The 11211-nt window shown below is 37.8% G+C and overlaps 1 protein-coding gene across 1 annotated transcript; it reads left to right on the top strand.

Moving 5' to 3' along the window:
• The first annotated feature begins 13 nt into the window (after positions 1 to 13).
• Positions 14 to 9273, top strand: LOC113685001 (IQ motif and ubiquitin-like domain-containing protein). Its single transcript, XM_027202475.2, has 13 exons — positions 14 to 1000; positions 1647 to 1781; positions 1869 to 2036; positions 2823 to 3052; positions 3237 to 3335; positions 3910 to 4120; positions 4628 to 4803; positions 5047 to 5311; positions 5771 to 5853; positions 6336 to 6436; positions 7305 to 7452; positions 8140 to 8325; positions 8896 to 9273. Exons 1-13 carry the CDS (start codon positions 373 to 375, stop codon positions 9055 to 9057), a joined length of 2592 nt encoding a protein of 863 aa, XP_027058276.2. The 5' UTR covers positions 14 to 372; the 3' UTR covers positions 9058 to 9273.
• The last annotated feature ends 1938 nt before the right edge of the window (positions 9274 to 11211 follow it).

The following is an 11211-nucleotide window of genomic DNA, read 5'->3' as shown; positions in this document are numbered from 1 at the left end:
TTTTGAAGCTAATAACTTATTTGGCGACCATAGCGCTGACAAGGAGCCAAAATGACCCTGGGCTCGAGATTGGAAAATGATGTCACAAGAAAATGGCCTTTCTCGCGTTCTCTAAATATCTTCGTCTCCCTTTTTTTTTTATAAGAAAAATCTTATGCTTTCTGAAAGGGAAAATCTGTATTAAATCGTCTTTGAACGGTACATTTATCAGACCTCAAAATTTGAGCGGACCTTTTATTGAGACCACGATCCTCAAAGCCAGCTGTTTCTATGGAAACAGCACCTAAGAAACAGCAGAGAAGAAACTTCATAGCAAACAGGGAGATTGAATGTTGATACTAACAAACATAATAAGGCCTCTTAAGTCTTGAAATGTCTGCCCAAGAAGAAATTGGAGAGACCCAAGGTACTAATGATGGTAACAATGAAGGACAGAAGCCGCAAGAAGGTGAGCCACCGGGTGAAATCGCAGAAGAACCAACACAGGTCCTCGACCAAGATGGCGCGGGCGATGATATTAGTGTAGATCCTGCACAAGCCACTAACACGGTTAAAGAAGGTGATAATGAGATCGGAAAAGGTGATGAAAAAGAAGAGAAAGTTAAAGCCGTTGATACAAACGATGATCCTACAGATGCAAATCAAACGGAAGGAATGAAGGAAACTCCTGTTGAGGAAAAAACTGAAGAAAATAGTCGCAAAATGGAGGAAACTCCTATGTCTGTCGTTATTTCGGAACCGGATAAAGACGTGCAAACTCAAGAATCGAATGCTCAAACAGAAGGAAGGGAATCGCCTGTGGGTGACGCGGATGTTTCTTCTGCTAGCCCTGGAAAAGTGGAGGACAAAGTTGTCGAAACGAAATCGGAGAGTGAATCACCATTGGTTGCCCCACCGACTTCAAAAGCTGACAGGTCTGTAGACAGTGAAACACCCATGAAAGATACCAGAGACCAATTAGAATCCGGAGGAATAGCCAGGGATGGCTTCAGTGCAAATGGTTAGTGACTGTTTATTTATAATATTTAAACTTTTTACAAGGGGACACGGGACAGTTTGAGTAATTATTGCATATACTGAGCAGTATAGTGCCAGTAGTAAATGTATATGTACTGTAACAGTTTTTGGTGGAAAGGTGGCAGATGTATGGTTGTAACCATTAGTGATTTGTCTTTAAAGATTGGTGAGAGTGCTTTTTCTCTGACAAAGGGATAAGACAGGAAAGGCCAGCTCTAGAAACTTGTAGGGCTTGGCATTTCACAAGACCAACTCAGTTGAAAAAATCAAGTCATCTTGTAATACACTTTTACCCCCCCCCCCCCTCCAACCCTCAAGTGACACATTACCAAAATCTCTTTAGAAACTTAACCCCTGTATTCATTGGTAAGATCGGTGTACTTGTGATTAAATATAATTTGTATTCCTGGGCAGTTTGATAGTAAAAGCTGGTTTTGGGAAGGAGTGGTTTGACTCTTCTGACATCCATCAATATTATTTTACAGTACTATTATTAATTCATTTTTTAGAATAAAAATCATGGGCTTTCTTATGCTACATATTGTAAGTGTATGGATGTGTATCATGCAGCAATATTGAGCATGATTAAATAGCCAGAATTATAATATTTTTCATGTTTATTTTTTCAGTGAAGTTCCTCATTATGCCAGAGGGCCATGTACAGAGCATGACTTGTTCATTAAAGCAGTCCTTCTTAGAGTTACGAAACCATTTTGCATCAGAATTTAGCCAGCCACCACAGGCAATACTGATGATATTTGATGGTAAGTTACATTATTTTGGTTCTAAGTCCATGCAGCAATGGACCTTAATACTCCAACTGATTTACTATCCTACTAATTTACTTCAAGGCAAAATGGTGGAAGATCACACTGTGCTCTCAGATCTGGGTGTCCAAGCTGGGCAGACAGTGGAGGTGGAAATTCAGTCATCAGACCCTATCAATACACCTTTGCAGTACAAACAGTCATCACCAATGTACAAACTACCTGACAAAATTAATGTCAGGGTGGAAGTGGGTAAGTTTGCTAGCATTTTTTGTTCTGTTGATGATGTAAACTAAAGTTGTAATATCTTACTATGTACAGTACATAAAGTACATACTTAGGCTCAGGAAGAATATACCTTATAAAAGTCAAACTCTTTCATGTTGTTCTATGTAAAATGATTGATTTTCCTTTACCCTTGGACCCCATAAGAATGACCAGCATCTAATTCCTCTTTACAATATCACCCCTACATTAAACTTTAAGGTCACAAGAAAATAGGAAAATTTAAGAAAATAAATGACACTTTTTAAAAACATGTTTCAACAGTTCTTCTGTCATCTTCAGTTCAGATTCATAAAAAGTACAAAGTTGAATTTAAATTATTTAACAAAATGCTGATTGGACAAAACAAATGATAGTAACAAAACAATGGATGCATTTACAAGGAAAGTTTTTAATTAAAATCATGATGATAAAGTTGATGATTAAGTGTAGGTTGCTCCATTGAATGTGGATAGCTGCTTTGATTTTGTGTTGGAAAGTCATGGCAGTGTATTCTTAGAAGCTCAAACACTCATCAGAACATAGAGTGATTACCTTTGACAGGGTTTCCATATACTTGAGACTTTATTAACATCTAGGCACTTTCTTATTATTGATATTTTTTACACACCCCCCTATTTATTTAATACAGTACAGTTCTTTTTTTTGTGCAACAGGCAAAAAACATTCAAAGATCTTGTGTGCGCGTTGGCCATCTATCTCTGAGGTGTACTGTATTTCATTGACCTTCTGTGTTTTTTCCTTTTTTTTCAGGTGGAAAGGAGGTTGAGCTTGTGGTTCATATTGTCCAAGAGAACAGGAAAAAACCATTCTTGGGAGGCTACAGACACAGACTGACAGGGACAGAGTTCCACAATGCAGCTGCACAAACTTTACCCAAGATCCGTGTGCCTTCATCTGTTGAGAAGTTTCATCGAGACACACAAACATACAAATTGAGAAACAGACTTCAGCAGACCACAAATACAACATCCACACAAATGGTAACATTCTCGGAAATCTTTACTTTGGAAGTACATCTATCAATTATAATGCTTCAGTCTGTTGTCTTCTGCATGTAGACTCTTCTACAGCTGTGGGTTTAAATGTGTCAGACAACAATTTAGTATCAACTGGGATTCAGGTTTGTGGAATGAGTATTAACACAATTTCTCCTTCTTATCTTAGACCAAGGATGGCTGTTATGTATCAAATGTTACAGATAAAATACTGATTCCTGGGAAATATGAAACAGCTGACCAATACCACGGGAAGATATTAAAGAAAGTATGTAAATGAGCGCACATTACATTAAGAAATGATTCCCCTGTTTGCAGTCATATCTCTTGAGTTAAAGACAAACATACTTTTTTTTCTACTTAATCTTCTGCAGGGACATTTTCATAACTTGATTAAAAAAATAGAGAACTATTAACTCTTTAAAAACTAAGGAATAATTATCACAATCCTCTAAGAGCTTAACAGGATACTTTTTGTTGTTGTTGTTGTTGTTTAGCTTTTGAAAGTTAAAGATAGTTTGGTATTTCACCACTGTCAGAAATGACTTTTCCTTAGTTGGTGATCATACCAACAGAGAGTATTATCTGGGTTTTAGGGATCAGATCTCTGTCTAAATTTCCATGGCCAGAGCTCTTACCTTATTCTGAAGAGCAGAAAATTCTCCTGATACTTTGCACTATTCTATCACTTCTGCATTTCTTTATGCATTTAATTGTGCCATTTATCTAACAAGTTTCAGAATACCCTATTACTCATCATCTTCCCAGTAAATTGCATTATTTTATAACCATGCAACATGAATCTTGATCAAGGTTGACCTAAGTTTGCTTTTGATTTCCAGGTCATTGTCCTTCAAACTTATTGGAGGAGATGGCTGGCCAAGAATTATGTTCAGCGGTTAAGAGAAGATCGCTTGAGACGTATGGAGTGGGAAAGACAAGAGGAGCTCAGAAAACAGAAAGAAAGAGCTGAACGAATTAAGCGAGAGTGGGAAAGGAGAATGAATCCTAAGACTAAAGAAGACTTTGATCTCCTATATGCTCATTTGGAAAGTGAGTATATTTTTACACGTAACTGAGACAAGCTAGGTCATGGTTCTTTTTTAAGAGCATCTCAGTTCAAAATCGTTATGGTGAATAAGTAAAACCAAAATATTTCTTGCTATTCATGAAGGCGAAAAGGGAATGACAGAAAGGGAAAAAATAATAAAGACACGAACAAACCAGAGAAAAAAAGAAAATCGGAAGAAAAGATATGAGGGAATTCTTTAAGATAGTAGAAAACGTATTTCCAAAGTAACCAAGAAACGGAAAAATTAAAAAACTAAATACCTCAGCTCCCTTTTCTTGTATAGGATTATCCTTACCTGTGAGTTTACCTTTATTCTGTCTTGACTTTCTGAGAGAGAAAATTCGAGTCGTGAAAAGAGAAATGAAACTCTGCAATCTTGCACAATTAAAACAGCTTAGAGTGGTGCTTACAGCTGAGTCAGGTAATTCTTGGAAGTTTATGTTACTTTTATTGTGGGGTTGAAACACGGAAATGTTTTATTTGTTTAGAATGGCGTAATGAAGAGATGGCGTTGATAGATGAGTTGTACTCAGGTCCAGAGAGGAAAGCAGCTCTTGTAGGACTTTTGGAACAAGAAGCCTACCTTATTGCCTCCATTGATCGGCATAAACTGGTTGCTGATGAAGAAAACAACGACAAAAGGATCAAGAACTTCTTGAACAAGGTTTGTCGAAGTTTGTGCCTCATTACTGCTTTCAAGTCCAGGGCGATCTGATAGTGTTAATCGATGATTCAACATCGTGGCCCGGTTTTCTGTTGCTTTGGTCCTCTGTTGACTTAATGCCAAACTGAACGAACTAAACTGAGCCAATATGCACTGGAAACATTTGAACACAGGACAACCCACCGTGATTTTTTCTTAAATCAACCATGCCGAAAATAACAGCTTGGTTTTTTGTCGTAACAGGCTGCTGCCCCCAAAAAGTGGAAAGCTTTCGACGGTAAAGTTACTGAAATGGACACACCATACACCATCCGCGCTCAAGAGTTACGGGACATTTACAGCACGCTGAGCATGAAGTACCTCACCCAAGATGAGAGATTGGACGTACTGCTGACCCTCAAACACACTGTAAAGGAGCATGACTGCAAACTGACACAAGAGATAATTGAACTGATCGATAGAGAAGCAGATTTGCTGATGCGAGGAGTCAAGGAATCAAATTTAGAAGGTAGATACATGTAGGCTAAATAATGTTGGTTTTGATTATGAGGTAAGTTAGAATATTGCTAATCCCTTGGATGGAATGGTACTGCATGTACTTGTAGCATATTCCATTGTGGACACCTCAAGCATTTCTTGAAAAGTTCCCGAAAGTTTCCTATAGATAGTAGTTATTAATAATCCAGGGTGGAATAATGCACTGAGAGTACAGTAATTTGTCCTTTCAAGAACACGGTATGGTAACCCTGCCACAATTTGATCGCAGAATTTTCGATGCAGAGACTTTAAAAAAAAGAGAAAACTTCACTCCTAAGTGCCTGTACTTCCGTTAACAACTTTCACCAGTGAAGCGCGAGCAAGGCGTGGCAGTATTGTTAATGTTTTTGAAAATTTCATCAGTTTGTTTCTCACGTTTCTTGTATAATATTTTCTTGATTGTGCGAATTTGAACCTTTATCTTTTACAGGTTTACGCAAGAGAATATTAACCCTTTTTCTTCAGTACTGCAAAACGCCTCTCTTTAACCCAGAAGCGGCCCGACTGATCAAGGTATGTGATTGAAAAGCTTTTTTTTCCCATAAAGCTCAGTACCAGTTTTCTAGGATGATTCACAACGACAATCACAACGAAGACCAAACTAAACGCAAATCTTCTTCGAGTTCATTAAATTGAAAAAAAAGGCCTTAAAATTCTTCGCTCTCAAAATGTGTCAAACAGGAAGCGCAGGGAGGTGCTGGTTGTAGCCAATTCTCGATTTATTTTTGCAAAGCTTTCTGTAATTTCACTAAATGCAGTGTAATTAATTAATTAGTTATCCTTTTAGTTGAAACTGAACTGTTTAACTTTCATAAACTTGGTATTGATTTTTTTCGCTATTAGCCCACAGGACATCGCTTTTGTTCTTGTTTGTTAGCCTGGTTTGTACGGCTGTTTGGAACCAAAATAATGTTATTAGATAGCTTATAGTATCCAAGATACATTTTTTGGCCTTGATTAGTTTATTGACCCGTTGTTGTTCTGTTTGTTCTCAGGTTCCGCAAGATCCTGCTGTGTTACGGAAAAATATCTACTTCTGCCCAAGCTGCAATTCGTATTTACCTTCCACCGAGTTTCAGCTGTCGTCAAATTCCAAGTAAGGCCATTATGTCTCTGTCGCTTATATACAATTTGATTAATTTCTAATTGAGTGTCGAAACATATCTAGAGTTACACAAGTTTTGCCTTTGTAAGGCTTTGGGAATGACTCCAAAAACAAACTTGCTCCAATTTTTAAACCTTAAACCCCTAAGAGTGACCAGCATCTAAGTTCTCCTTACATTTTCACCCCTGAAAAGCTCATCAAGGTCACAGGAATAAATGAAATGATCACCAACTAAAGAAGCTCTTGATTGTTAAACAAATTCTCCCTTCAGCATTTAAGAAAATGTATAGGAAACAGTATGGAGAATATGCACACTGATGTTAGGGTGTAAAGGGTTCAATCGATCAGATAAATACAGAAGTAAAACTAATCGTGTCTTGCTGACTTTTGGGTATTTATTGGAAGGGAAGGGTGGTGAAAAAAAGTTTGATTTTTTTAATTCTCTAGCGTTTATTTACCTCTTGTTCTTCTTCCTTTATTGCTCAACTTCTTTCTGTAAATAACACTTATGGGAAATCTTTTATAATGAATAAACAATAACACCAGGAGGTATATTCTCCTTCTCTTTGCGAGAAGTGCGTGGGTTCTTTAATGTCTCCTGCAAATCAGTGTAGAGAAGATGTAGGAGACATACTGACAGAGCCTACAGTTTATCATCCCTATCCAAAAAGAGTAGAATATCCTTTCATTTGCAGATGTCATTGCAAAAGCAGCACATTATCCTCAGTTATTTTAAGACGCTGAGTGTTGGTCCGGTCTGGGGCTTGAACTCTTGATGCAAGCGAGGTTTACAGATATTGTATCATCACGTCACCATTATGTGAACTAACCGGTAAATCCACCTTTTTTCGGTACATAGGGTTGTCGGAAGGTGTAGAAAGTGCACGAAACTTGATAACGACGCCAGGCTCAGACACGAGTTGTCACAATATCGAATCATGCTGAAGGATCTCAGACGTTCTGAGGAAAACGTTGGAGACGGCTCTAAGATCGCCTACCTGCTGCAGGTATAGAAAACTTTCAACTTACCGCGTATGATAACAGTTTCAACGTGAGAAATTCATAACCACATGTAGGTAACCGCAAACAGCAAGAATTGGACTCGCTTTCTGCCTTTCATCCGTCTTTGCTGCGTTTCTTTTTTAGTTCACATAAAAAACGAAACGAGTTTTGCAGGCTTCGAACGCCTGTTTTCTTAGAGTCTTAATGAGGCTAACCGTTTGGCCCGTTTAAGACGGCAAAAAAAAACAATTTAGCCGTTAGGCATAAAATTGACAAATTTAAGCATTAGTCATAAAAAAACGATAACCGTAAAAAAATTTCTTTTAATCGTAACGGAAGGAAATTAACCGTTAGCCATAAAAGCCATTGCCCCATTAAGACCCACTTTTTCTACCTGGATCCAATTTTTCTTTCTTTCGCATTGCCACATTCCCGCCTAATCTCGCAAAGCTTTTTACAGACTAGGACCTACGTTTTGCTCTATTATCAATTCACTGTCTCTATCATATTATCAAGGGATATGTGGATCCACTTTCTTTGTTAGTCAACTTGAGTTATGTTACGAGACTTGACTCGTGAAGCCGAAAGTTTGAAGAACTTGCCTGTTTATGGTCTTCATAGTGCTAGTTACAGATTTCTCGATGTAATCCCAAAAGAGAATAACGCTTCTTGTCTATATTCTTTTTCCTCAGGAGCCCGACCTTCGCTATTTAGTAGAGAACATTTGGAACAGTCAGAGCGTGTTGAGCGCTCATGAAGATCTGTTTGACTTAGTGCTAGTTCGGTGGAAAAAATACGAGGAATGGTCACCATGGAACTGTATTTTACTCACGAAAGAAGAGGCTTCAGCTCATGCGAAACTTGAAAACGTCACTGAGGTAGTACATGCTATTGTTATTTTACTGCTGTTTTTTTACTGTCGTTCCTGTTATGATTTAGTTAAGCAAAGAAATGGTTCACGCAGGTGGATTGCAAATTTAGCAATTGCAGAAAGGAAGCTTAAAAAAAATGTAAGGCTTTGACCAGATTCGAACCTATGATCGTAGTTTCCATGGACTTTTTAGATCCCCATGCCAGATTCACGCAGATGCGTGCACTCTTATCAGCCAGTCAGATGCAAAACCACTACCAACTGGTATTCAGCGTTTCTCGTGAATGATGCTTCACAGAAAAACTGTCGCGGTCTCTTGTTAGGGAAAACTTGTCGGGGTAGAAATTTCTTTCAACTCTTCTTAATTTCTTTTCCTAACGCCAGCAAATTTTAAGGTAAATTTTTTGTGACAGTTTCCCTTTTTTTTTGAAAACTGATATGTCGATTTTTGGAGAAGGAGATAATCTGAGGTGTCAGCAGTCCTGGGGAGTGGGTGTTGATATTGATTTCTCTTAATAAATTCACTTTTCTGGAAGTTTTAGCTCTCTCATAGTAACTTTGTATTTCTCGTTTACAGGCTTACGGCCGAATGTTTATCGGCAAGATTCTTCACAAGCATGTCCTTGCAAGGAACTACTTTTCACGTCTACCTGGAATGGCTGAACATATGAAGAAAATTTCTGGACAGAACAGAGGAACTGGGAATAATGGATTGAGGGCAGCTTCACTGAAAGCTTGACTGTAGTGGATGAACTTACCTACCCGGATGTTCGTTGCCTTAAAATTTTAATTGCAGAAAAGTTTTAACTCTACTTCCCTTGGATGGGAAATTTTAGGTTTATAAAGGAATGTTTTTCACTGTTGTGAATAGATTATATATTTTTTGTTTTTTTCTCGGGAAATGTAATAAAGTCTTCTCATTGCTGTGTTGTACATAGACAGTTAGAAACATTAACAATGTCAAACTTTACTTGTCAGCACTTTTCCTGCCACTCTTTAGCGGTTCATCGCAGTAGCCTTTGTTGCCTCAGTGTTAGCGTCTGCGGGAAACCAAGGGAAATTTTTTATTTGAATGATTTTCATATTGAGTGGCTAAAGGCGGATCTGGAAGAATTGTAAGGCGACGTTTTTCGCACTGTGACTAAACTTTTGCAAGGAGGCATCACGTGGCTTGCGAGAAAAGAAACTCGTCACACGAGGGCCTGCTTCGATGGACTCATTTCAGACGTCACGGACCAACAACTTAGCTTGGTTCCAACAGAAGTTTATTCTAGTTTGAGTCTAAGTCTGACATCAACTGTGGCGCATTCACCACTGTAAACCCGGATGTAATCTCAACATAGTCATCCATGTATTCACCACACAGTGGTGAATACAATTAAGCTAACTTACGAACGCGATTTCAGCTGCACACTGACTTCCCAGAGAACTGCAATTTCCAGGAAAGGTCGTTACTAAAAATCACTATTTGACGATGATCAACTCGGGGGGCCGATGTACAAGTGTACAAAGTTGGTAATTGAAAGCAACTACTGTTGGCTTTTGTATCTTTAAAATTCTAAAAAGAAAGATTCTCAAGCGAATTGAGAACAGCTAAAATATTGAAAAAACTAACAAATAAATGTGTTTCAGAAACACACGTCAAAATCACTTAGTTTTCCCGTAACAGTCTTTCCATTTCCATAAGGGTCGAAATTTACGGATTATATATTTAACGACCCGTGATATTTATTAAATTTTAAGTAATCGACGATAGGAAAAGTTACCAATATTAGCCGGAAAAAGGTTATACATTGGGTAATACCTAACAACTTCTGTTTCAAAAAGCTAGAAAGTGTATGACGGAGTTTTCCTCCACTAAATCTGCTATAAGAACTCTAATAATGTAAATACATTCAGTTTTTAAAACCCTTGATAAAAACGAACATTGACAGAATTTTTAAAATAGTATAATACCGTGTAAAATAATTGTTGTAAATGATTAATTGTAATCAGTAATCTCTTTTGAGAGCTAATTTTGAAGTCCTTCTAATTCAGTGTCACTGATTAAAGCTTATTAAAACAAGCGTGCTTCACTGCTGTGGTCTAACTTACGTGCAATTTTTTGAAAAAGGCAAAATCATACTGCAAAATTAATCAAAAATCATGTCTAAGTTCGATCAGCCTAAAAATTTACCCTTCATCGATAATGCTATTACAACTGAACCCTACAGATGAGAGTGGTGCATATTCCACGCAACCTCGGCAACCTTTGCTTGCTTTACGTCAAGAACAGATTCTGTGGCGTTAGTGCTCATAATCATCGCTAATGTAAGAAAATTAAAATTAATTTATAACAGAACGTAATTAAGCCTTACTCGTTTTGGCCGATTTACACGGTGCAATTTTTGCTAACACGCAAGTAACTGCTGAAAAATGTTGAATAGAAAGCAGCGAAACCTAGAAAAAATGCATGTTATGACCGCGAACAAAAATTGTGCCATGTAGACCAGCATTTAAATAAATAATTAGGGAAACCCAAGGTCTGGTCAGAGAAGGCCAGCCCTTGGGTTTCCTTGTCTTGTCATTGCTTTTGAGCGTAGCTTCTCCGTTTGGTTCATCCTAATCAGAGCAGTTTTCATCGAGTGTCGAAGAAAAACAAAACCAAAGTAATGCCAGCGACCAATCAGAACAAAGTTTACATCATCATTAGCCAATGAGAACTCAAAACGAAAACAAGCAAACTGCTTGAAGCGCGGGAAAACGCGAATGACCGCGTTGCGAAAGTTTTCAGTTTTGCAACTGATTGGTTAATCCGGTATTTTGGACCAATCACGAAGAAAAATCAAGCAAAACCCTAAGCAATCTCTGCTCACTTTCGATACTAAATTGAAAATTGCTTTATTGACCCCTT

The sequence above is a fragment of the Pocillopora damicornis genome, chromosome 13 (assembly GCF_964200805.1).
Source record: "Pocillopora damicornis chromosome 13, jaPocDami1.2, whole genome shotgun sequence".
Classification (NCBI taxonomy): Eukaryota; Metazoa; Cnidaria; class Anthozoa; order Scleractinia; family Pocilloporidae; genus Pocillopora; species Pocillopora damicornis.
Note: the sequence above shows the minus strand (reverse complement) of the source record. Positions and strands in the feature narration are given on the sequence as shown.